General features: G+C 37.3%; 3 protein-coding genes across 5 annotated transcripts in view; 2 read left to right on the forward strand and 1 right to left on the reverse strand.

The window, feature by feature from the left end:
• The window catches only part of tppp (tubulin polymerization promoting protein), a 28,081-nt gene extending 22,168 nt beyond the window's left edge, over positions 1-5,913 (forward strand). For 2 of the 3 annotated variants that reach the window (XM_079837569.1, XM_079837570.1), the window contains one exon: positions 1,392-2,514. In XM_079837569.1, the coding sequence (XP_079693695.1) occupies positions 1,392-1,598 (207 nt within the window). In that variant the 3' untranslated portion in view covers positions 1,599-2,514. Of the gene's footprint in view, positions 1-1,391 lie in introns of all 3 variants that reach the window. The other variant, XM_079837571.1, reaches the window with a different exon arrangement.
• Positions 5,709-12,388, reverse strand: cep72 (centrosomal protein 72). Its single transcript, XM_079837568.1, has 14 exons — positions 12,286-12,388; positions 12,084-12,211; positions 11,359-11,551; positions 11,142-11,256; positions 10,884-11,056; positions 10,546-10,619; positions 10,405-10,438; positions 8,526-8,669; positions 8,179-8,324; positions 7,999-8,092; positions 7,736-7,914; positions 6,478-6,604; positions 6,306-6,393; positions 5,709-6,228 (listed from the first exon to the last, which is right to left on the reverse strand). The coding sequence occupies exons 1-14, from the start codon at positions 12,356-12,358 to the stop codon at positions 6,168-6,170; spliced, it is 1,629 nt and encodes a 542-aa protein (XP_079693694.1). The 5' UTR covers positions 12,359-12,388; the 3' UTR covers positions 5,709-6,167.
• Positions 12,389-13,684: 1,296 nt separating this feature from the next.
• Positions 13,685-27,843, forward strand: part of spire1b (spire-type actin nucleation factor 1b) — a 43,005-nt gene continuing 28,846 nt past the window's right edge. The window contains exons 1-3 of the mRNA XM_079837572.1: positions 13,685-14,115; positions 17,183-17,214; positions 25,265-25,504. Coding sequence (XP_079693698.1) covers positions 13,809-14,115; positions 17,183-17,214; positions 25,265-25,504 — 579 coding nt within the window. The 5' untranslated portion in view covers positions 13,685-13,808. The remainder of the gene's footprint in view (positions 14,116-17,182; positions 17,215-25,264; positions 25,505-27,843) is intronic.

A 27,843-nucleotide genomic window follows, 5' to 3' on the forward strand; every position in this document is an offset into this window, starting at 1 on the left:
AGCTCCTCCCACATTTCTCTTTAAAAATTCTCACTTTAGACTTTTAATTTGTGACCGGTGTTTTGTTTCGTTCTATCCTCTGCACTTCCGTGTTCATCAATACGTCATGCGTCGGGTCAGAGGTCACTCTTATCTGCCGGAACTCGACTCAACGTATGGAAGCTAGAGATTATAGTTTATAAAGTTATAAATATGGATATTTTTCTTACACAAACACTTTGCTTCAGAAGGTCTTTATTAACCTCTAGAGGATTACTGTTATGATGGATGGATGCACTTTTTGGGGCTTCAAAATCTAAGGTACCATTCACTCCCATTATAGAGCTTGGAAGAGCCAGGACATTTTTTAATAGAACTCCGACTGTGTTTCCGATTGTGTCATATACACCGAGGATGGCTTGAGGGTGAGTAAATTATGGGATCATTTTAACTAACCCTTTGAGATGAATCGCTTGTGTATTCCTGACTTGTAAATAATAGTACCCTGTTTTTCACAAACTGGGGTTTATGAGTTGATGAAAAGCTAAGAATTAATTAGATCATTTTAAAACAATCAAAACACTTATTAAAAAAGAACATATTTTATTTGTTCACCTGCATGTCATATGTCATCAGAGAACTGTGAACATGCAGATGTGTTGTTAAATTAATAAAATATTATATTAATCTCGAGGGGATTTTAAGTAAATATTTTAGATCAAAGGGGCAAAAAAGTTTGTGAATCCTTGCTGTAGATTATGGAGGAAATCTATTCACTTATTTCTTTTATTATTTATTATAAATCTACAGTATGTGAATAATTAGTGTTTATAGTTAAACAGCTAAACTGTCTGCTGATTTCTAAATGTAATAATAGTGATGATTATATGTTTATATTTTGTTTATGTCTATGTAATCTAAAATGTATCATGGTTTCAACAAAAATATGAAGCAGCACAACTGTTTTCAACATTTATAATAATCATAAAATCATCATATTGGAATGATTTCTGAAGGATCATGTGACACTGAAGACTAATGATGTAAGTTAATGTAATGATGTAATGATGTTAAAAATTCAGCTTTGATCACAGGAATGAATTATATTTTATAATATATTCGCATAGAAAACAGATATTTTAAATTGTAATAATGATTTTACTGTATTTTTGATCAAATAAATGCAGCTTTGGTGGGCATAAGAGACAAAAACATTACAAACCTTAAAGCAAACTGGTCATTTTATTAAATGTCTGGCTCAGAAAATGTTCAGTAGACTGATGGTGCTTTAAAGGAATAATTCTCCCAGAAAAACTATAGATAATAATACAGATGAGTAAATGGTTTGATGATGATGAACTATTGATGATAAACTATTCCTTTTCAAAGTTTCTTTCTTTTTCTCGACACAGAGAGCCGTGGCCTCTCCGACCGTGTCCCGTTTGACTGACACCACCAAGTTCACCGGATCGCACAAGGAGCGTTTCGACGAGACGGGCCGCGGGAAGGGGAAGGCAGGGCGCGTGGAAGTGGTGGACACGTCCGGATACGTCCCTGGATACAAGCACGCGGGGTCATACGAGAAGAAGGTTCAAAAACCTCCTCAAAAACCCATGTGAGATTATCCGCCCAGCAGTGAACGTGAAACCCAACTCTAAAGCACAAAGGGATTTTCCATTGAGGGTACGTCTTGAATAACATTTAGTTTATGTTCCTCTTCCTTTAAGTGTTTTATTACTGTTAACTGGAACGCTGTTTACATCCAAACATTGACGTCACCAGCTGGTACGTTCCTAACAAACACAATGATGCCAAGAGAAAGACAATATTGCACGCTCTATAAGTGTTTTTTCCTGATGATCCGTTGTAATTATTGACATGAAATGCATATATGAATATTTGGCATTTGTGGCTTCTCTAATGATGCAGTAGAATCAGGCCTGAAAATATAAGTTACACGCAAACGCTTGAGCAATGCAATGCATCATCCCGTGGGAAAGGTAAGGTTTCCTTCAAATGTTTGTGTCGTTAAACAATTTGCATTATAATAGCACACAAAACTGAGCTTGCAAAACTAGGTGTGGTCATGTATTTAATATTTTCCACTTATATTTTAGTGCATTTGGCAGGCGTATACATTGCATTCAAGGTATAAGTTTGATCCGTTCATGCATTGCCTGGAAATCAAACCCATGACGTTGCTAGCAGCATGCTTGTAAAGTATGTTTCAGGCCTAAGATAGAAAAAATATATTTACAGACTTATAATATTTAAAGGGGTCATGATATTTAATATGTTCCTTGAGGTTCACTTAAAGCAGGGGTGTCTAACCCTGGTCCTGGAGAGCGATCACCCTGCAGATTTTAGCTCCAACCTCAATCAAACACACCTGAACCAGCTAATCCTGGTGTTCAGGGTGCTAGATAATTACAGACAGGTGTGTTGGAGTAGGGTTGGAACTGAAATTTGCAGGACTGTAGCTCTCCAGGAGCAGGGTTGGACACCCCTGACTTAAAGTGTTCAAGTATTTTGCACAAAAAAACGATTATTTTCAACCTTCACTCCGCCCCTCTGTCTGAAATTAAGGTGTGGCTCCTTTAGTCCATGATTTATTCGCCCTCAAGTCATCCTAGGTGTATATGACATTCTTCTTTCAGACGAATACAATCGGAATTATATTAAAAATGTCCTGCCTCTTCCAAGCTTTATAATGGCAGTGAATGGCTGTTTCTGTTTTGAAGTCCATAAAAGTGCATCCTTCCATCATAACAGTAATCCATACGACTCCAGGGGGTTAATAAAGACCTTCTGAAGCGAATTGTTTGTGTAAGAAAAATATCCATATCCAAAACATTGCAACTGTAAAACTGTCGTACGCACATTCACGAGAGATGACGCAGGACGCAGGCGTAGCGTAAGTTCCGGTGATGAACGCGGAAACGCAGAGGATAGAGCAAAGAACTAGCATACAGACTACCAGACTAACTTAACTGTCAATTTGTCAACGCCTCTTTTTAGGGGAAAATAAACTAGACTTCCCATAGACTTCAATACAAGATAGTGACACAAAACAATGTCCGTACACAGCCGGCAAGCTTGAATAACTTAAGAAATCACCAATATTAAACATGTGAAGTAATTATATGTCCAGCCTGCCTGCCATAGAGAGTGAAAGATACATCCACAAACTTAATTTGGTCAATTTAAAAAAAATCTCCCTTCATTCTCCCACCGTCAAATTGGTCTATGGCGTGAATCTGTTCAGAGACATTCTATGACATTGCGGTGGTTGTGCGTATATTCTCACCGGAGCGTCCTACGCCATACGCTGGAACGTCAGTCTCTCGTGAACGCACGTACGACAGTCACCGGAAGTTAGAGATTACAGTTTATAAAGTTATAAATATGGATATTTTTCTTACACAAATGCATCGCTTCACTTCAGAAGGCCTTTTTTAACACCCAAGAGCCATGTGGAGCAGTTATATGATGGATAGATACACTTTTATGGACTTCAAAACAGAACTTCTCAATCACTGCCATTATAAAGCTTGGAAAGCCAGGATTTTTTAAATATAACTCAGATTGTATTCGTCTAAAAGAAGAATGTCATATACACCTAGGATGACTTGAGGGTGAGTAAATCATGGGCTAATTTTCATTTTTGGGTGAACTATCCCTCTATGGCAGTTTACAGCCACTGTTATGATTGGCTAACGTCATTGCATAGGGAACAGTATCAACGCCCAATCGCTATTGCACATGAGTTATGAGTTTTGAAAACATTATCCATATAAATCATTTACAGACAAAGCATTATGTCAAATGCAGCAAATCCCGCAATATCCCAACAACCTGTTTTTGGAGCTTTAAATAAATGCTTTGTTTATAATGAGGAGGGCGTTTTAAACTTTGAAACTTGCAGGATGTTTTAATGCTACAAAGACCTCTTATATATCAAAAGATCAAGGCAAATGTGATTTCTCAAGTCATGACCCCTTTAAGTAATTTGGATGCATTTGTGGCTTTAAAAACTGACCGTTTTGTTCTGCTTCCCCATCTAATTTACCTGTACCAAGATCATCTAGATTTGACTTTTTTTTTTTAAATCTACTGACTCTTTTTGCATTTTGTATATTTTGTACACATCTCTATGATCTATAACTGAATGCAAAAGTCCAACCATCATAAATTGTTGTTTGATGCGTAAAAAAATTGACCGCTGGTGCTCAAGATTGTATATCTAGTTGTTTGGTCGATGTTTTTGTAGGTTTGACAAGTTGATGTCATAACTATGTATTTCTGATTCTATAATTGCATAATATGAAACACTGCCTGTGTGTTTTTAATTGTGGAATGATTAACTATATCATGTAAAAACAAACACCATCAGCAAAAGGTTCAGGATTTTCTTGTAATTTCCCTATTTTCTATACTAATGTCAAACCAGCTGTCCTTTCAACACTCCTCTGTGTATCTTAATTATGCCGAAAACAATATAGTTTCTTATGATTTTAACACATATAATCAGACTTGCACAGAACCTGCAGCGCTGAATCAAAATGTTGTTCGTTTATGAATTATTTTGGCTAATCTGATAATCTTTCTGCCTACTCTAAGCTCTAATTAGCATTTATGTAAATCCATTATGCAGATTTCATCCCAAAATCAGCATATAAAACACGATTAAGTTTGCAGATTCTGCCCGGGCCTGTTTATCAGCAATAGATCAACCTGCAAATGAAGGTATTAAAAGGAAGTTTTGTATTTTGCTGTGGATTTCAGTTTGAAAAGCACTGTTGTTATATTTAACATGTCATATCAAGGCACTTTGCTGTTTTTTTTAATACGTGCAGTGTTTCTGCCTACAGAACAATGTTTACAAGAGAAGTGACATGCTGTAACTAACGCCGGCATGGCATAGGTCTAAATGAATACATTCCCTTTACCATAACTAGTGTTCTGAATTATTTATAAACGCACTGCCATCTGAACACACTGGACAAGATCCAACCTTCAGGGTTCCCACACTTCTGACCAATGATTTTCAATGACTTTTCCATGAACTTTCCAGTCGTTTTGTGAAAAATTATCGTTCTGATACACTAATGAATCATTCTAACGTTTGTGAGTCTATAAAGACATCTGACTCACAAATCGGACCTCACTTTGGCTTTACTCAATGCAAAAGCAATATTTATTAGCTAATTTAAAGGTGCACTATGTAACATTTTTTGAGTAAAATATCCAAAAACCACTAGGCCAGTGTTTTGTTCAGTTGATTACTTACAATATCCCAAATGTTTGTAACTATTTGTAAATCGTGAGAACTACGCCTTTGTTTTGAATAGGCGACCTCTAGCAGACGGAAAAATTACAGAGTGCACCTTTAATAGTTTAAAATGCATCACTAGTAAAATCTATATTCATTATATACATTTTCAAGATTAAGACCTTCTAAGATTTTATGACTTTTCCAGACATGGATTTAAGATTCCCTGAGATTTTACGTGATGGTGGGAACCCTTTGTAATAGATGATATTGTCCATGTCTATGGAGAGAAGGGACGAGTGAGAGTGTACAGACATATATTTCTACAGAACATCTATTTTCAGATAAGAAAAGTGGCGACGGATCATAAATGTCAAGCTCTCCTGCAGGTTCTGCTCAGAAAGTGACTCATATTTATGATAATAAACCACAAATAAGTATACATGTTGTCGTATTTAACGTATGATTTTAATGTTTCGTGTGCTTAATGCCAAATACTGGTTAACCATCCATTTTTGAGGAACAAAACTGTCTTATTTTTTAAATAACGTTTTTTAATGTTCTACGGTATCCTGATATGCATGTCATATGGTGATGGTAAAATGATTTTAACGTGTTAGTGTTTTGTAGCATCGTATTGAATAAAAAAACAAACTGCCTGGTTCTCGTTTATTTCCTTTATCCACATGAAAGCTCAAAGGAAAGGTCCGTCTATACAGGACACTTGCCTTGAATACCATCTCTGGTCAAACGAACATGTGTATAAGATGAATATGTGATTGATTCTTGGATGTAGGAATAAACAGAGAAAACATGCTATAAAACAAAAGGCTTTTACAAAAACAGATTTATAATAAATTAAAACCGTCGCTATAAATGCAGATGTCACTGTCTATTGGAAGCACCTTTGCACCAATCAGCTCATTAGAGCCTCTTCCAACTGCTGCAGCAAACGCTCATTTCTGGTTATTAAAGACCTGCAAAAAGAAGAATAAATGAAGAAAATTGTGTGGGTTTTATAGCTGTTTTGCATTCGGATCACCTTAACACCCACCTGTAGCTCTCTTGGGGGTCATTCGCTCCGTTTTCATCTTGAATCGTGTGTCTTTCCGCGTTCAACTCCTCACGGACTGACTGCTCTCCTAAAAAAAAAAAACCAGCACATCATTATCAAACCCGTTTTATTTAACTCTCATTTCAACAACTTGGAGTATTGAGGTACTAACCTTTGCTCTCCATGTGTGGGGTTTTCTTCAGATGAGAGGACAGCAGCTTCTTTTCTACTTTGATGAGCTGTTTCTGTAAAGACACGTTTTCCTCAAGCACACTCTTCAGCTGCTCATTAAGGCCTGCCTGTTTTAAAGACGAGTGCAGAAATATGCTTTAAAAATTAAAGCTCCTGTCATTATTTACTTCCAAAGAGGAAAAAAGGGACAAAAAAAAACACCAAGGGCCTCATGAATAAAACTAGTTTTACTATGCATAACCTCATTTTGCATATAATTTCCATATGCATATTCCCATCCACACGATACTACCGTTAACAGTACAAAACACAATAAAAATATGACAAGATAGTGCCATATGAAGTGTGCCATTTGGGACAGGGCCTCAGTCAGTCTGTCAGTAACACTCTGTTTAGTTCCTGTCTCTATGAAGCCCCTCCTTCTGAAAAGCACAATGTGCTCTGATTGGTCAGTTGGACCAGTGTGTTGTGAAGTGATTGGTCAAGCGCTTCAATTGCGAAATGTCCTGCCCCTTACCATCATAGATATACATAATAAAGGCTAGATGTCTCGTCCGCGCTGCTGGCCAATGGAGGTCGCCGTCCGCACCTGGCGGCCATCTTGTCACAGGCAGCTCGCTCACTCGTAACATTGTGTTTTAATGGTGCGTGTACTTTTTAAATAACCATAACTTGCTCAAATTTCTACCGATTTTCAAACTGTTTGGTTTGTTCTAAACGTCAGAGATGTAGTTATGACACTGCATACTTATGAATAATTATTCATAATTTGTTCAAGCATCCAGAATTATATACACGTTAATAACGTTTGTAAGAAACCAAACCATTTGCAAATCCATCAAGATTTCAGTGAGATAAGAGTATTTGTGTTCAGATCACTCACCTTACATCAGGCACCACAGAGCCCGCCAGAAAGCTTGCCTGTGACAAGATGGCCGCCGGTGATGACGTTAGAGACTCCGCCGCAAGACATCTAGCCTTTATTATGTATATCTATGCTTACCATAACTGTGAGTTTCAACACACTACTAACTAACTCAACCAGGAATTATTAAAAGGAATATTGTGTTTGTTCCCAAAAGAAACCTCAAGACAACAATGGAGGCGTTTCAGGGAGTTCAGAAACAGTGACACTAATATAGAGAAGAACTCCCTTTGAGGGGACTTTGTGACACACTAAAGAAAGCATAACAGGACCCCTTTAAGACAAAAAGACTCGATCTGACTGAAAATCTTACGATGGACTCCTGCGCCTGCTGAAGCTGAAGTGTCAGTTCTTCAATCTCAGACTGCTGTTGTTTTTCCCGTAGTTCATTCCGAGCATTCAAGGCTTTGAGCGTCTCTTTAAGAGTTTGGATCTCCTGTTCTCCTCCAGCAACATCCTGGTCCATCATGCTGAGGATCTGAACCATCTTCACTGGACATCAGTGACAGAAAGCACTGGATTAGAGGGAATAGTTTAGCAGTTATGGACTGCTCTTTTATGGAGAGGATCACTTACTGAGGAAAGTCCTGTTTTGTTGATTCTCCTCCTTCCCAGACCAGAGCTCCTCCATCATGCTGAGGAGCAACTCCATAGGCTTCCTGTAGGCACCCTGATTCAGATCAATGAAAGAGTGTACAGTCAGGTCTGTTTGTGTTTGAGGAGATGCAGCCTACAGAAACAGAGACCGTTACTGACCTTCTGTAGTTTGCGTCTTCTCTCTGATACCGATGGGCTTCTCTCTGAGGCTCCTGAGATCTGGTAAGTTAATCTGGGAGGATGCATGACTGGATTTGCTCTGTCTTGATGTTGGTTTTGCCATTTAATGGCTGCGCAATCATGTTCTGCAACAACATAATGTGAATTATTTCTAATGACATTAACATTTATGCATTTAGCAGATGCTTTTATCCAAAGCCACTTAAAATAGAGGAACAAAAACTATTAGTCAAAAAATAATCGTAATATTGTAATGGCGGCTTATTTAATTCATTTAAAAGGCAATAGTCTGGAACTAAACTATTATTAGACTAGTACTGATGTACCCTGTGAAGTGGACCGGATGTCTGTAGGATGTGGCGTAAAGACGTGTTCTCCTCGAACTGTACCGTGAGTCAGACTCCTGACCGAATGACGGCTCTCCACGACGGGGCTCACAAACCTGACTCTGTGAGAACGAACGGGAGCCTCTAATGGTGTCAATCAGAAAAAAAGATTATTTCACAGCAATATTGACAATACGGAGTAGATATACAGGGGTTGTACAATGAAACTGAAACACCTGGTTTTAGATCACAATAATTTATCAGTATGGTGTAGGACCTCCTTTTGCGGCCAATACAGCATAAATCTGTCTTGGGAATGACAGATACAAGATCTTAAGCCATTCCTCCTCTAGAACAGTCCAGGTCACTATGTGCTCCTCCTATCTTTGCTCCTCTAAAAAAAATGATCTGGTGACTGTGCAGGCCATGGGAAATGTTCAACTTCATTTTCATGTTCATCAAATCTTTCTGTCACAAGTCTTGCTGTGTGTATTGGTGCATTATCATCCAACGATTGATCCATCAGGTGCTCATGGTTCTCCAGAATGGTTCGGTAGTCCATCACAGTAGGGAATGCCATGATAATGCAGCCCAAACCATCACTGATCCACTGCTGTGCTTCACTCTGGGTAGCAACTGTCCGGGTTTTCTCTGACTTCACACTGTAACTCCCACGGATGTGAGAAACACATTGAAGGTGGACTCATCAGAGAACAATAAGTGTTTCATATTGTCCACAGCCCAAGATTTGCACTGTTGGGACCAAAGAAATTGACATTTGACATTGGCGCAAGTGACCAAAGGTTTGGATATAGCAGCCCGACCATGAATATTGACTCTGTGGAGCTCCTGACCAACCGTTTTGGTGGAAACAGGAGAGTCGAGGTTCTCATTTAATTCTGCAGTGAGGTGGGTATTTTTTGGATACAATCCAGGTTAGTACCTGGAAATCACTTTACGTTGACAGTTATGCCTGTTGGATGTGGTTCGTCCTGTGGTGTATGCCGACATTACCCTGGATACCATCGCTCTCGATACAACACAAAGACTTGCTGTCCTGGTCACAGATGAGCCAGCGAGACACACACACAGTTTGTCCTCTTTTGAACTATATGATATCTCTCCCATTAGAGCTCAGCTCCTGCATACTTTGACTCACTCCTACAAGTCTACACCCCACCAGAAGCCTTCGCTCAGCTAAGGATCGTACCATCACAGAGAGGCAGAAAATCCCCCTCCAGAACATTTACATTCACCGTTCCCTGCTGGTGGAACGATCTTCCCACCTCCATCCGAATTGCAGAATCACTGACAGTGACAACATTCAAACGACAGCTGAAAACTCACCTCTTCCACGAGCACTTAACCTTATCTTAAAAATATATTTATATATATATTTTTTTAAATCTTTTTCCTTATTTTCCTTCTATTTTCCTCGACTTCTTCCCTACCCTTGTGTGTGATGCTCTGTGCGATGTCCAAAACTTAGCACTTCAGGCACTTTCTGTGTTTCGCTGCCTCCTCATGACGGATCGCTTCCTGTACTCCTCAATTGTAAGTCGCTTTGGATAAAAGCGTCTGCTAAATGCATAAATGTAAATTATGTTGTGTTGATTGCAATATTTTATGTATAGCTGTGCTATTGCTCTGCTAATTTAACCTTTACACTTGACGCTTACTGATGAGATGTAAAATCATCAAGAATTGGCCACCAGGATGCACATAAATAGGAGTGAAACCTCACTATATTGGTAAGTGTTTCAGTTTCATTGTCCAATCCCTGTACGGTTAAAGGTAAAACAGCAAATCACCTGTACAACAAAATGAGAGAAAAATCACTCCCTGTGGACATAAAGTGGGAATAACAAAAAATATTCACCATTCTTATAATCCGAGCTCCTGGTAACAGATTCCTACATGACAGACAATTAAATAAAATAATTAGACATACATAATCTAATCTATATATATAGTAATTGTAATAGTAATTACTAATAATATTGTATAGACACAGATGCACCTGATTTTGTTTTGGCAACCTTTCACAATCAGAATCATTGATTAAATGTATAATATCAGATTCAGATGGATTTTCTAAAAGAAAAAAAGAAGAAAAACAATTGCCAATTACAAGCATAGACAATATGTAGACCAACAGTAAAGTTTAACGCTCAGTCATGCATTAATCATGATAAAGCACTGGTATGTGATTTGTATATGATATTGTTTCTCTGTATGGCTGGGTGATGTATTAAATATTAACTATATATTGGCAATAAATACTGTAAGTCTTTTAGCTACAGGAGATTATACTGATAAAGCAAATGATATACAGAGTGTGGTAACTGCAGTGTTTACCCTGTAACAGATGAGGGCTGCACTCGTTCTCAGAGCGGACGGAAAGAGTTTGAGGTCTCTTGCTATTCCAGGTCTTGCTAGAAACGTCATTGAGGGCAGCTTCCTCATTCCCCTCTAGAAGTGAGAGTGTCTTCATCACCTTCTGCATCGCTTTTATTCTGAGCTCACTGCTTCTGCAAAACAGTGACATTATCAATGACCTCTGAAAGACATTTTTGATAGTTTTAGTTTTGGTGAACAATAACAGCACTGCAGTACCTGCAAGGTGTGTCTTGTATTAAGACGTGTTTCTTATGATTAGTGTCTAGATTCGCTTCTGATGAGAAATGCATGAGGGCCGCCTTTCTTTCTCTGTCCCGCACTGGACAGTCATCTATAATAGAGAGAAAAAAAACATTTACACTAAATATTGTTTGCTTGATTTGGGCATCCCAGTCAGCCCGACACAGAAACAGAGAGAAAAGAGATGATTTACCAAGTTTGCGGAGTTTGGTCACTGCATGGACCAAAAACAAACGGTAGTGCGGGTGTCTCTTGACCACAGGATTCAGCCGTAAGTCCAGTTCCCTCAAATTCTGCAGCTTGTGCAGGGAAAAGACGTCTTGTAGAGACGCCAGTCTGTTGTAGTACAGATTCAGTCTCTCCAGCATTTCCAAATGCTCAATCCCCTGCAATATCAGCATGACAGATGTAAAACAGCCTTCAGCTTTCTGTAAGTTTTGATTTACTGTCAGTGGTTGCTAATAACAAGTACTTTTAGTCAATAAGAATTCACTTTATTACACACACACATATATATTATATGTATGTGTGTATACTGTATATATTTATATATATATTTATATCATGATTAAATCGCATCTAACTTAAAAGTTTGTGTTTATATGCATACACACACACACACACATATATATAAATAAATTATATATATATATATATATACACACACACACATACATAAACTTTTGACAGCACTAATATATATATATATATATATATATATATATATATATATATATATATATATATATATATATATATATATATATATATAATTATCTACTGATGTTTCTACTATACCGTAATCCTTATATGAGTAATATAAATTAATTAATGAGGTTATAAAGTGTGACAAAAGCAAATGACTAATTGTTAATGCTGTAAACTATATTAAATGTATTTATACATGTTGATATTCACCTGAACCGTAACCAGTGCATTATGTGAAAGATCCAGTGTTTTCAGACGCACAAAGTTTTTTAGGGATGTCCCTAAATTACAGATTTTCCCTTCATATGTTCCTGGAAGAGTCAATGATCGGACATCCGCTGCAATAAATTATTACAAATGTTAGTTTATCAAATTGTGACTATATATTAGACTATGTAATGCATTTGTTTACCTAAGCAACTGTGTTGAAGGTTCAGTTTCTCTCTGATCCATTGCTCTGTTATGGTCAAACCGTCTACCGCCATTGTTTTGAAGATTTAACTCAGAGTGCGCATGAGCAGCACAACATATCGCGAATGGCTGGCTTATGAATATTAAACACGTAAAGCGACGCAGGCCCCGTCTGATTTGCTAAAAAACAGACGTTGGAGAGTCTGTTGGTGAATTAGCCAATCAAACTGTGGTAAAGACTCATCTCATATATATTAATTACGTACCGTGATTGAACCACGTTTGAGGGTTACAGAGCAACAGCCACAATACGCAGGACGCAGTCATCGATATGAGATGCAGCTAAGTTACTGTGTATTTAAACTTCATCTTTCGAGGAGGACAGGACAACGTTAAACTACATCAGAAATATATTTAATCAACAGACAGTTTAAAATTATGGAAAGAGATCAGAACTGCGCTGGTAAAGTGCTCAACTGAGAAAGTATGTAAATATATGTTTGCGTATCACCCTCTGGTGGCAAATCAACGCCAACTCAGGACAGTTTTTCCGAAACAAACCACAAATAATGAATCAACATCAAAACTGTAATTCAAGGGATTCATATAAAAACCACTTCACAGCTGTCGATCTATGAATATATGAAGACAGCAGAATGTGGATGTGAGCATGCATCATATCAATAATCTATAGAATCTGGATTAGCGGTAATTAATATATATTTTGATTCTCAAAACGGTATGAAATTTAAAAGAATATCATATCAAACATTCGCCAATCGATTAATTTGTGTCGTACTGTTGTTTTTCCACAAGGGGCGATAAAAGGCTCAGGTAACTTAGCCGAGCCCCACATTGAGCCACATTCCATAGTCCAAAAAAGGTCAACTCTCTGTCTAAAAGGTAGAATTCTTTAAATCGGTTAATTATACAGTAATTAAGGTTAAAATGAAAATCCACCTCAGCAATTTCTATGTATTTAGTATCATGTTATCACAAACGACTCTGATTGGTCCATCCTGGCCAGCGCTGAGCAAAGGAACAGATAACAGGTGACATCGCTGTGCTTCAATAATATGAAGAACTTATGCTTTGATAAGTCTTTTCAGAATATATGCTTGTTTGGTTAAATTACTGTAATTCAATTTAATTTAAATGATTAAAATGAGTGAATGCACAGGTACCACGTGATATCGCTCGTTTTCAAAGTAGATAATTTATACATTGGATGTCATATATATATATATATATATATATATAATTATTTACTTGTATAGTAAATTATTGTACAAGTATTATTCGTATTCATACTCATAGTTCTGCCAGCTATATTTTTTTCATTTAACATTTAATTTAAAATATACACTTATCATTTGAGCCCCGCCTACTTTGACATCCCCGTTTGACGTAGTTTGCCATTCCTGGCGTTTGTGATGCAGAAACAGCAGTGAGAGCAGCAGCAGCAGCATCCACATTCATCTCCAGCTCTCTCTCTCTCTCCTCTCTGCGGGGTAGGATGAGACGATGGCCCGCAGGAGAGATGATGATGATGAAGATGACGGACACAAGCTGATAGAGGAGGAGGAGGATGCGCATCCCATCATGGACAGTGAGGATGAAGAGGAGCTGTCTCTGGACGAGATTTTACATCTATATAAGCAGCCCATCAACGAGGAGCAGGCGTGGGCTGTGTGTTACCAGTGCTGTCGCTCTTTTTTGGAGGATAAGGACGGGTCCAATGGCTCTGCTGCTGGTACCGGAGGACCGGGAGATGTGAGGATTTATAAAGACGGAGCGGTGCGGTTACGGTTACATTCCGGAGACAGATCAGGTGACAAATCAACACCTTCCGCATCCATTGCACACTTCGGCATGTGCAGTTCTATATATAACAGCATAATATAGTCATGCATTTGGGTGCATATGGTTTTAATATGAATGCATTTCATCCCTAGTGTTCTGCATCACAAAATGCACAATATTGAGTTATCACCTTAGATGCAAATTTGCATGTGAAATGTTATGCAATTGTGTCATGCTCCTAATATCTTCTATTTCTCATTTCTTTAGTTCTTGCATTTTTACCATCACTGGTCTGTTATGTAACAGAGAACGAATGAGATTGTGAAATAGGCCTTTATCAGCAGGGCACAATCGGGACTAAATTGAAAACCTGGCATGCATGAGTCTATAAACACAAGAAAGCTTAAAGGAAGCATAAATAAGGTGAAAGTGCTCACAGTCACTGTTGTTTACAGTTATGGATGCTCCCTGATGCACATGCTGGTAAACACAATATATAGCTCAGGGCTTGAGAAATTTCATACTCGTGTTCTTTTTGAGATAATGTTGTTTCAGTACAGGTTCAAATGAATTATGCATGCTATGTCACTCCATGTGTGACTTATTTTGTTTTTATATAATGCACTAAAATGACCCAGAAGCTCATGATTTTTGTCATCAGGATTTGTAGTTTGGGTGTGTCTACTGCCCGGCCGAAAAAAAGTTGCTTTAGAGTCAATGTTTGGATCATTATTGCAGTGATTATGATGTTTCTAGCATGTTATATGTTTGGCAACAGTTCTTCTAACCCTCATTGATGGAGTGTGTAGCTTTTCATTTCTTAAACAACCATGTAGGAAGACACATCATGGCCATATTTCAGGATGACAATGTCAAGATTCATCAGGCTCAGACTGTGAAAGAATGGTTGTGAGGGAGCATGAAGAATCATTTCCAGAGTCCAGACCTTAAAGGATTCGTTCACTTCAAAATGAAAATTTACTGATATTTTACTCACCCCCATCTCATCCAAGATGTTCATGTCTTTCTTTCTTCAGTCAAAGAGAAAATAAGCTTTTTGAGGAAAACATTCCAGGATTTTTCTCTCCACCATTGACTTCCATTGCAACCAAAATGTTGAAGGTCCAAATCAATGCCGTTTCTAAGGAAGGGCTTCAGAGGATCTGCACGATCCCAGACGAGGAATAGGGTCTTATCAAGTGAAACGATCAGTCATTCTCAAAAATGTGTAAAAATTTATATACTTTTTAACCTAAATTGCTCATCTTGTGCTGCTTTGCGGCTCGCCAGTGATTGCGCAATCACGTCGAAAACGTCACACTAGATGTAGGTGGAAGTACCGCCCCAAGCATCGTGCGACGACTAATACAAACGCCCTTTACCAGAAAACACTCTATCTTCAACTTTAAAATCATCCGATATCGTTGTTTTACCTTTTTTTTCTTTTTGCTACAGGGTGTTTGTATTAGTCTTCACACGAGCGCTTTGTAAGCACAGGTTGTACTTCCGCCATGTCTAGTGTGATGTGTTCGACGTGATTGCGCAATCACTAGCAAGCGCAGAACAGCGCAAGATGAGCAATTTAGGTTAAAAAGTATATTCCTTTTTTATTTTTTTTGAGAATGACTGATGGTTTCGCTAGATAAGACCCTATTCCTCGTCTGGTATTGTGCAAAGCCTCTGGAGCCCTTCATTTGAAACTGCATTGATTTGGACCTTCAACATTTTGGTTGCAATTGAAAACCATTATGTGAAGAAAAACGTGTTTTCCTCAAAACATTTATTTCTTTTCCACTGAAGAAAGAAAGACATGAACATCTTGGATGAGATGGGGGTGAGTAAAATATCAGGACATTTTCATTTTAAAGTGAACTAATCCTTTAAACTCATTGAAAGTGTTTGGGATGTGCTGGAGGAGACTTTACAGAGTGCTGGACTCTTGCGTTGGCAATACTAGATCTGGACCCAACATGGAAATAACATCACACCATTTCTCAATTATCAATTTCTGGTCAAGACCATTCTTTCACAGTCTGAGCCTGATGAATCTTGACATTGTCATCTAGGAATATGGCCATGATGTGTCTTCCTACATGGCTGTTTAAGAAATGAAAAGCTACACACTCCGTCCATCAATGAGGGTCAGAAGAACTGTGTCCAAACATATAACATGCTAGAAACATAATAATCACTGCAATAATGATCCAAACATTTGCCTATTTAAATCCAAACAGCGACTTTCATATGCTTAAGTGCTGCTGATAATAATGAAATGTGCTCACTGTGCCGATTATCCAGTTTCACAGATTAACACATTTGTTACCATTTCAGAGGATTACATTATTGCTTTCTCTTAACTCCTTAGTTGAGTCAATAGGTAAGAGTATAGCAATATAAAAAGCAGCTCAGATCGCTTCATGAGTTCATGGTGAGATTTATGAATTTCTCACTGCAGATTTGGTTATCTGGGCAGATTTGAGTACACAGAGTTAAGATCTCTTCTGAAACTACAACAGACACATGGAGTTTTTTCTTAAGAGAAACCTCTGGTCACTATACAGTCTCCATTTGTTCTCTTTGCTGTCTATATGAAATATGAAAGGGATCTCATTTGTGATTTTGCTTTCATCTGTGATACTCTCAGAGGACAGCTGCTCAGTTTGCCTTTTAATAAATACTACTGTCATTGCTTGCATGGTGTCAAGAAGATCGATATGTCTTGCGGAGAAATCAGGTTCACGTTGCTTTGTCAAAAGCGCCGGTGGTAAACAAACATGTTCCTCATTCGCTGTCGACGGCAGAATAACAGCAGAGAGAGGTCTGTTTCTTTGCTGACTTTGCCTTGTGCTGAGATTAAGTGGATTTCAGAATCATTATCATGTGTTTGCATGTTTAATCAAAGCCGACTGACATTATGTGACACACTCAGGTTTGTCAGTGGGACATAAAGAATATGTGCATCACATTTGCAGCCTTCAGTGTGTTTTATGTAAGAACAAACAGCGCTGCGGATTGTCCAGTCAATTACATAACAGATGTGTAGCGAGCTGTTGTTTTATCTGTCCCTGACTGTCATCTCTTCTGTTCTCTCATAGGTGCGCGTAATCCCAGCCGATCATCAACACAGGTGAGTGATGTACTGTACGGTAACGCCTCATGACAGCATGAGCGTGAAATGTGTGTTAATTCAGTCTTGACACGGATCTGTAACGTGGAAATTCTTCCAGCTGTTGCTATGTGGTTGCTATGGTGCTGTGGGTGGTTGCCAGGGCGGTAAGAAGGCAACAAGGAACATCCGAATCCAATGATGGTGTCACATCCTGTTACTACTGAGATACTGATCGATTTTTAAAGGTAGCATAGATAGAGGCCTGAAACTAGAAAATGCACCAGTCATTAATATTTTTTACCAGCTGTGAAACAGGTTAATCCTTATTAAAGTTACAAAAGTTATTCAGTCAAGAGCAATGAGTGATTGTTCTTTGTCGTTTGTCACAGACAGCTGCAGGTTTATTAGGCTGCTGTCACTTTAAGAGCAAATGCACCGATCCAATATACTGATACACTAGTGCTGGGCGATATGGCCAAAAAATCATATCTCTGTATTTTTTGGTTGAATGGCGATACACAGTATATATCCCTGTAAAAAATGGATACAAATCTGTGTTTATTTTAATAATAATTTTATTTCACATCCTGCCCAATGATGTCCTAAAAAACAATGTTGATATTGGAGGCTATAAACAAATACAGTCAATGTAATGCAGGCTATGCAATATATTATGTGCAAAAAGGGGGTTTAATAATTTAATAATTAATCATTTTGTTTTTAAATTCACAAAACTAAAAATGAAAATAAAAACATATCAGCCTATATTTGATTGCCCCATTATAATGGTCACTTTCATAAAAATATACTTACTTGTAGGTTTAAAATTCCACATATGGCACATTTATTGTCCAACAACAAATATTTTAGAAATATCAAATGTATACTTTAGTCAGAAATAGACATGTGCCGGTAAACGGTAATACGATATACCGCAATAATGAACATGCACAATATTGTTATCGTGGGCACTTCAAAATACCGTGAATAATTATTTATTACGAATTATTCAGATTTTTAGAATGAATTTTAAGAATACTTTACCCATCAACCGTTTAAAATGAAAAACACGTCAAAGAGGAACGCGCACTGATGTAAATAGACCGTGCATGAGCCGAGCACATGGCGGAATGAGGAAACGCGCTGAAGTGCACATTCATTCTTCGGAACAGCAGAAATGCAGCCGTTTCCCCAGTAATCACATAACCTAATACATAATACTTAAAGACTTAAGGCTATTCATTTTCAAACTTGCATTTTATATTTTAATCTGGACTAAATTACATGCCCTAGATATTGTTTGAATATGTTCTGACTGTTGTTCAATCACACACTACAAGGCTCCAGTATTTAACATTAGTTCCTTCATTAACAAACTGACAATGAAAAATACTTCTAAAGCATGTATTAATCTTAGTTAAATGTACATTTCAGCATACCTATTGTTCTTTATAATTCTTTTGCACTTTAATCTGTTTTAAATATTTGTTTACTTTATACATTTTTGTGTATTGCTTTATTGTTTTTAAATGTTTGGTAACTTCTTTTGTTATATTTTTTGCAACTTATTTCAATATCGTGATAATACCGTATACCGTGATAAAAGCTTCAGCAATTAATCGCAACATGAAAATTTGATACCGGCACATGCCTAGTCAGAAATTGATCAAGGATTTCGTGAGGTGCCATCTTGTGCAAACGCTGCCTGTAAAGTCATTGCCTGATAATTGATAAAGTCAGCAACAAGCCTAAGCTTTCGGACCTGTGATCTTCTGGTCTGTAGATCTCTCCTTTCCAGTCATAATATTTTTTTTTAATATGTTTCTAGCTTTTATTAATATTAACAATAAAATATTATACATATTATAAAATACATGTATAATATAAATATATATATATTAATTAATAATACATTTAATAAAAATGGTATAGTATTTCTTTTATGTACTTTTGTTTTTTAAAATATTTTTTTAATATTACTTTTTAGGTTTAATTTATTTTCCGTTCAGTTTTAGATATTATTTATGTCCCGTTAGTCATTGTAGTGCTTAGACTAGACTAGAAATGTTGCCTAAATATGTTTGTTTTTCATCTAATTTTTACATTTTATTTAATTCAGCTTTTTTCAATTAAAAAAATAGTTTAATAGTGAATAAGCAGCTCTATTAACACAGTATCTCCTGCAGCTTAGAGACATTTGCACACATCTGAATTTCTTCTAAATTCAGATGTGAGCTTTCAACACCAGGTCATGTTTTCTGCTCTCTCTGCTCTCTTGACCGGCTTGTCACTCCACAAGTTTATTAACTTGATGGCAACAGCTGGTGACATTTTAAAGGCCAATTAGAGATGTATAGACCCGACGGATCACTGTTTGCATCCCAAGAATCTTTGACCTTTCAGGTTTATAATGTGTACAGTAGATTGACTAGAGCTGACTGTGTGATGGACTCTCACCTGACCTATTTAAAGAGATAGTTCGCCCAAAAATTACAATTCTGTCATCGTTTACTCTCCCTCAAGTTGTTCCAAAAACCTGTATGAGTTTCTTTCTTCTATTGAACACAAAAGAAGATATTTCGAAGTATGTGGGTAACCAGACAGTTGCCATTGACTTCCATAGTAGGAAAAAAAGTCAATGGCAACCATTAACTATCTGGTCATAGCTGATTGTATTCATGGTACAATTATTGTTGGCTGAACATTAATCAAATTTGAATGAAAGGTTCTTAATCTCATTTGTTTATTTTCATTTGCAAATCTCATTAGCTACTTTATGTTTCTATCCACCTGTTTTTATGCACATTTGGGATATCGCATAAAAAACACTGGATGGAAATGCCAAGATGTGCATAAATTCTAAAAAATGTGCATAAAAAATGTTCAGTTCAGAAAACATGCACATAAACTATGATGGAAACACATCTATGATGGAAACTATGATGGAAACTATGATGGAAACACATTTACTGAATAAATCATTCAATGCACAACAAAAACTCACTTGATGACTTTGCCTCTGCAGAGGATGTGATTGGATGACTGGACTAACCAATTTCATTGCACAGCTTTTCAAGTGTTGGTTTGATCATTCTGAAATGCCCGAGCATAAGTCTGCGCGTCATGACAATGTCTCACATGATCACGTTCCCAAACACCAGGTATTCGAACGCAAGATAACATGACAGTGTGCATTGGGTTTCATCTGCTCAAGTCATTTATAATGTAGAATAAAAGAGCCACAGTGGCTTCCCTGATTGCAACAACTTCTGTTTTTGTTACAAATGTTTTTCCCAGGAAGTGACTATTTTGTTCTCTTGAAACACATGGGATGGAAACGCTGCTTTACACGCAAATATTTGATGCAACATTCGAATTTTGCGCACAAGTTCAATTTGCAAATTTGAACGGAAACATAGCTAATGTAGTTTTTAGACTTGAAGTGTCCTTATATAATGTGAATAATTGTCACTTTAGTATTAGTAACTGTCCCTGACAGAAGCACTGACAGGTCTAGCACTGCATGCTGGTGGATAAGGACACAAACACACTCAGACAGATTTGCAGTCTACAGCAAACCCATCTTATGTGTAAGACGCACTCCATAGTCAAATCCTTGTTAAGCAGCTTTCCAGAAGCGATGAGTTTCCGCTGAAGAGCTCTAACAGACTAAAAAAGTGTTCAGAGTTTTTTACATTTTACATTTACATTTAATCATTTAGCAGACGCTTTTATCCAAAACGACTTACAAATGAGGAGAGCAATAGAAGCAATCAGACAAACAAGGGGCAACAGTATACAAGTGCTGTTACAAGCCTCAGTTAGTCTAGCGCAGTACATATAGGGTTTTATTTTTTATTTTTTTAAATAAATAAACAGAAAAATGAATAGAACAGTTAAGTTAGTTAAGTGCTAGTCTTAATTGGTCAGGTGCTGCTTTTTCTAAGGTATTTAATATCAATAAACTTGACATCCACAAGCAGAACTGTGTATTTTCTGTTTGGTTGCATTTAATGTCACTGTCTGTCTTAGTTGGCAGTTCTTGGCATGCAGAGAGTCAATGAGAGTCTAGTTGTTCATGTGCATTGTAACGTATATCCAAGTGAAACGACTTCTCGAACAAGAACAAATTTAGGGCGGGGCTTGATTTTGTACATGATGAATTGATTTGATGGTTGTGGTTTGCTATTGGTCAATCTCATGTGAGTGACAGGTTGGTTGCCCCGCCCTCACGCTTGTAAAAAACGTCATCAGAGAGGAGAAGAGTTGTCGCTGCAAGAGGGAGGGGAAGTTATTTTGATTCAAGATTATGAGGCACATAAACTAAAAATACTGCTACATTCCATAAAAATATAATTGTCAATTTTGATTTCATGGTGAATTTAAAGCCCTGTAGGAGTGTATTGTCGTTTGCGCATGTTAATTTGTGCTCTTTGTATTTCACTTTGTTATACTGGATTATTTGGCATTCATGAGACTAGATGGACTAGATGCAATTAGATGTTATTCACAAAGGACTGATGAAGTTACAGTAGTATCTGAAGTTACAGTAGTATCAGTAGTACCCGCCGGTTGTATAAACTGCTTAGACTAGTCTTACAAGTTAAAAAGGTTGATTGGTCTAATTTGAATCTAAAAAGTAAGACTAGCCCTAAGAAATGCTGTTGGTCAGACTAGTTCTTAAAACAGTCTTGGCCATGTTTATGCAGCTGGCCCTGAGTTCCAGCTCCTGTGCTCCATTAACTCTGTGCTTTTGGTTATTATCATGTTTAGACAAAACATTGATTGAACTTCATTACCTCAGTGTTGGTCATAGCACTTATTTTCTTTATGAGATTCTCAGGCTTAATGATCAGTTTTTAAACTGAAGCTATTGTTACCCAGTGATTTTATTTGTGGAGGTAATGGGCTGCCAGACATCACAGTGAAGGAGTCTGTTGTCCACTTCACTGCAGGCTCATGCATCCTGGATGAAATTCATTTTAAGAATATGTGGGTAAACTGTTTGGGTGTGATTAACATCACAGAGATTATTAACAAAGCTCTCTTTATGACTGGACGGAAGCTGCTGTATTCATGCAGCTCTAACAGTACATTCATGTAGCTCAATGCCAAGGTCATGGGTTTGATTCCCAGGGAATGCATGAACTTGCTTTTATAAAAGGGTCTGCCAAATATATAAATGTAAATGATAGCCTGGTTTATAGGAGTTTTGATCTCCGGTCATCTATGGGCAGCAGGTTTTACCATTAAGTCACGTGGAAATTGAGACACATGATGAAACTCAAATACACAAGGTAACATTTTTATTATGATCTACGGGGCCGTTTAAGCAACACCGTTTTCAACTAAAAACTTTTATTCGTTTATTCATATACACAACAACTGCGTTTTGGGGGCCTGAAAACACAAACTTCTGTTTCAAAGTGCACGTTTTTGAAAATGATACCGTTATCTTCTTAGTGTAAACTACAGAAACGCGAATTTGTGAAAACAGTGACGCCTTTGTAAAGGCGTTTTAACATTTGCTCTGCTACGCACCGTTATGAATGCCCGTGTGGCTGTGCCTATTTTACTTTCGCTTTAGAATTAGTGAATTAACAATTTAAAATGTGAGGTGCAAAAGAGGGAAAACTCTAATGTCACCGCCCTCCCGGTGATACCGGTATTACCAGTGTTGGCACACGTCGATTAAACGTTGGGAAAATTTCCTCACCGTCACATCCCAAAATTACGTGTTCAGTCTATAGGCGTGTAGTGTTTCTTTAGCGACAAATTCCCAGGAAGTGACCACAAGTGACATCACCACTGGTCTGGCAGCATAATACAGCGTTTTTAGTCATTTTCGCGGATCAGTGTGAACAGGGATCGTTTTGAAAACATTGGTTCTGTATGCAAAAAAAAACGCAGAGATTTTTTGTTACATTTTTAGTACATGGTTGTCTTGTAAATGTACCCTAAACTCTGGCCCTCGAGGTCCCCTTTCCTGTAGAGTTTAGCTCCAGCCCTAATTAAACACACCTGAACAATCACGGTCTCTGGGTTACAGGCAGGTGAGTTTGATAAAGGTAGGAGCGAAACTGCTGGAAAGTGGACCACAGGGGTTCAACAGTAGAACCTCTTCTAAACTAGCCTGACAAGCCAGATCCACATCAAGATGTTGGGTCTGGAAACTCACCATTGACAGGACTCAATCCGAGGGGCAGGATAAACGGTTGTCTTTCAAATTCCCTCTGCGCGCAATTGGAGAGCGCCATGAGCGCCACAACCAACCAGAGCAAAGAAGAAGGTGAAGCCGAGCTGATGTTAGTTGATAGACTTTCGCCGTATCCGGTCTGCAAAACTTCGAACATATCATCTTTTCTTAAGAATGACTTCAGTGCCTTCTTTGTTCTTTTCTCAAAGAAAAGTTTAACTCCAAGTCTTCAGAGTCGCGGCCAAAGCCGATTCAAAAGACCGCTGTTGTTTGTCAGCTTCTTTGTTTACGAGTAGCACGCAGAACCTCTGCAACTCTGCCGTGACGTGCCGTCATTATGTTAAGCCCGCCCACCGACTCTACACACGCTGTGATTGGCCTGACCAGAGTTTGTTTTTTTCCAGCTCTCAGGTCTACCGAGAGTTGCTAGACTACACTCGCGGCAAAATCCATTTTCTGCCGCTAGGGTGCGTCTAGATTTCTAGGCTACTTCTAAACCAATGTGAAGACACATTTATTTGTGATTGGTATATGTGAGAATGTGATAATGCCATCAGAAGCTAGGTAGCTAGTATTGAAAAATGTAACGAATAAATCCAGTTCGTTTTGCATGCGTTCAAAAGTTCAACAATTTTTTTAAAGAAATGATTACTTTTATTCAGCAAGGACGCATTAAATTGATCAAAAATGGGAGTAAAAACATTTATAACATTGCAAAAAATTATCTTTCAAATCAGAGAACAAATGTTTTTCTTTTGAATTTTCTAGTACTCAAAGAATCCTGAAAAACAAAATTTTGTTTCCACAAAAATATGAAGTAGCACAACTGTTTTCAATATTGAAAAAATTCATAAACGTTTCTTGAGCAGCAAATCATCATATTAGAATTGATTTCTGAAGGATCATGTGACACTGAAGACTCAAAAAATTCAGCTTTTATCACAGGAATAAATTGCATTTTAAAATATATTTTAAATTATAATCAAATTTCACAATATTTAGGGTCTGAATTTCGGTGCGGGTTGTGTGTATTCAGCAATGCAAATATAACTGTGTTTCAGTGTAAAATTGACTGTTCGTTTGGCAGCTGATTTTTATACTAATCAGCCTAACATTCATAACTAAAAACATTTAGTAATGTGACGAATAGACCTCATGTCTGTTCTCTATATATAGTGGGTCTCAACTGGTGGGTCACAGCCCAAAAAATAGGTCACATGACTGTTCTGATTATCCGCTCATACAAGAGAGAAGAAAACGATTGATGATGTGAAAGGTTGTGAATCCAGTATTTTGGCTGTAATGTGATGTGGATTTATCATCAAAAACAACGTACAAAAGTAAAAGGAAATAGAAACCCACGCCATATTACACACAGGTCAAGAACCACTGCTGTGTGTTATTAGAAACCAAACCCTTACAGGTTTTCATTGACACCTTAGCAGTTTACAGCTATTGTTACACAATGCTAGTAGACTAGTTTCGCCATATCAGGTCACAGAGAAAGTTTCACCGTGTCCGTTCAGCCCCAGGATTGTCTGATAGAAAACTTGAAACCTGCTGTTGTTGGAGCCTACAAGGTTCTTGTGGCACGAAATGTGTTTAGTTTACTTTTGTATTTGAGGTTTTGCATAAGCTGTTTCTTGTGTCTCAAATATCCCTACTTCAGTAGTAATTGCTCTTCTGTAATACATTTTTTTGGAAGTATTATAAAAGGTATAATCTCTGAAACAAGCCTCGATATGTCATAAAGGTAAATTAATCTTCTTTGAAGCATATTACAGAAAAGCAGGACAAACATACTGATTAATAAAATGTTTTTAAACATAAAAAAATGCAATCTGACGGGGTATTTCTGTCTTTGTGCTGCAGGTGATCGAGTCTCTGGGCATCATGATCTATAAGGCTCTGGATTACGGCCTGAAAGAGAACGAGGAGCGAGAGCTGAGCCCGCCACTCGAGCAGCTCATCGACCTCATGACCAATGTGGCCGACACAGAGAGCGACTCCTGCCCCGACGAAGGCTACGCCGCCACTGAGGAAGAGGAGGATGACCGAGAGGGGAATCCCGCCCACCCCTGCCGTATCCGCGGATACCGTGACATCATCAAGGTAGGCAGTCTATAGAGTTTGACTGTGTTTGGAATGAATACTAACATACTACTTACTGAATACTAGACATTATGCAACAGTGATGTCACATGACTAGGGCTGCAACCGTTCGCAAAAGACCCGCCCCCTTTAGTTACTGTTGCTATGTCCGACAAGCCATGGCGCTCTCACACCACACACACGTTCTCACGTAGAGAAAACACATCGGGGAGCAAAGAGGACACTGACAACACGCCGACAGACAGGACAGAGCAAGTTACTTTTGATATGAAAAAGTCTCAACTCTGAAGAAATTTAAACAATAAATGGCGTTTTGTGGCTCTTTTAATGTGTCGTGATCGCTTTAGTTCCTCAGTTAAAGCTGCTCATGAACCGATTACCTCTTCCTTCTAGTTCATTGAAAAGCATGAAATGAACATGAATGAACACTATAAGAAATGTTGTTTCAACCGCGGAAAGACGTCAGTACACAACATTTTTTTCAAGTTCAAGTTCACCGATGTTAATCTACTAACTCTCCCGACTGCTTGTCGGACAAAACGGCAGATTCGGCGATGTGATTGGTCAGATCACCTGTCAATCAAACTTGCGGTGAAGGGTGAATTAATCGGGCATTTCTTTGAATAATTGATTAATCACATTTTCAGTCCTCTCCTTGTGCAAATTTAATGTGCAAAATTAAGTTGATTTAGTTTATGCTTGTGTGTCCAAAAATGATTCAAAATATTAGTTACAATATACAATAAAAAAAATATATTTATTCAGTGGTAATGACATTTTAAATAAGCAAATGTTTCATAAAAGATTTCACATTGGTCATTTTAAAACTTAAATTTGACTTTTAACTGCAAATATTGTTTTAATGTAAATGATTGCACTTAATTTCCCGCTTACACTCCATTTTATTTAAAGGTGGGGTAAGTGCTTTCTGGTAACCGATGTTGATTTCAAATCACCAAAACAAACACGCCCCTATTTTGATAGCTCCACCCCACACATACGTAACCCAGACAACGACCGTGGCAGAATCTGCTGTGCCAGCCAGCCGAGGGTATGATTGTCACCCTCTAATCTTGTCTTAATTGTAATTAGTTTGTTAGTTGGACTGTCGTGCTCGTGCTATCAGAGAGATCTGATATCATGAGAACTGTGTTTGTGTTTTTGGGATGGAAGGGATGACTTTTACACTGAACATTCGACCTGGATTACCATAGTAACACACATTGCTTTCACTTATTGATTACATCATACCCTCAGCTCGGTGACCAGAAAGCACTTACCCCACCTTTAAGTTGTGACACTTGTAATGGCATATTGCATGTTTTGCATAACAAAAATGAATATATTATGCATATACGGTATATAAATGTTATATATACACACTGCCGTTCAGTGATTTTTTATATTTTTAGAAGAAGTCTCTTATGCTCACCAGGGCTGCATTTATTTTATTAAATAAAAATACAAAAATATTGTGAAATTTTATTAAAATGTAAAATAACTATTTTCTCTTTGAATATTATAAAATGTAATTTATTCCTGTGATCAAAGCTGAATTTTCAGCATCATTGTTCCAGTCTTCAGTGTCACATGATCCTTCAGAAATCATTCTAATATGCTGATTTGCTGCTCAAGAAACTTTTATGATTATTATCAATGTTGAAAACTGTTGTGTAAATCATTTTTTTTTCACGATTCTTTGAAAGAAAGTTCAAAAGAACAGCATTTAAAAAAAAAATAGAATCTTTGTTAATATATTTACTGTCACTTTTGATCAATTTAATGCATTGTTGCTGAATAAATGTATAAAGCCCCCCCCCCACTTTTCAACGGTAGTACAGTGTTGCAAAAGCTTTCTATATCAGATAAATACTGTTATTTTGAACTTTCTATTCGTCAAAGAATCCTGAATAAAATGTTTTCACAATATTTTCGCAAAAACGTTTGTGTGTGTGTATATGTATATACAATGTATATATTTATATAATGATTTATCGCATCTAATATAAAAGTTTGTGTTTATATAATGTGTCTGTCTGTTTATGCTGTTTATACACATATGGGTGTATGCATACACATACTGTACTGAATATGTATGTATATATATATATATATATATATATATATATATATATATATATATATATATATATATATATATATATATATATATATATATATATATATATATATATATATATATATATATATATATATATATATATATATATATATATATATATATACAGTACAGTATATACACGTGTGTGTGTTTACTTTAAAGTGGCTTTACTGACAATTTTTTTTAATTATTATTATTTTCATTTGATGGATTTGTT

The sequence above is a fragment of the Gobio gobio genome, assembly GCF_949357685.1.
Source record: "Gobio gobio genome assembly, chromosome: 15".
Lineage (NCBI taxonomy): Eukaryota > Metazoa > Chordata > Actinopteri > Cypriniformes > Gobionidae > Gobio > Gobio gobio.

Bases quoted from the DNA above. Each gene is read 5' to 3' on its own strand.
- cep72 (XM_079837568.1), bottom strand. From the start codon at position 12,358: ATGGCGGTAGACGGTTTGACCATAACAGAGCAATGGATCAGAGAGAAA. The intron at 12,212-12,285 runs GTAAACAAATGC...AATTTATTGCAG, and splicing joins CCTTCAACACAGTTGCTTAG to CGGATGTCCGATCATTGACT. The intron at 11,257-11,358 runs GTAAATCATCTC...TCTCTATTATAG, and splicing joins GACCAAACTCCGCAAACTTG to ATGACTGTCCAGTGCGGGAC.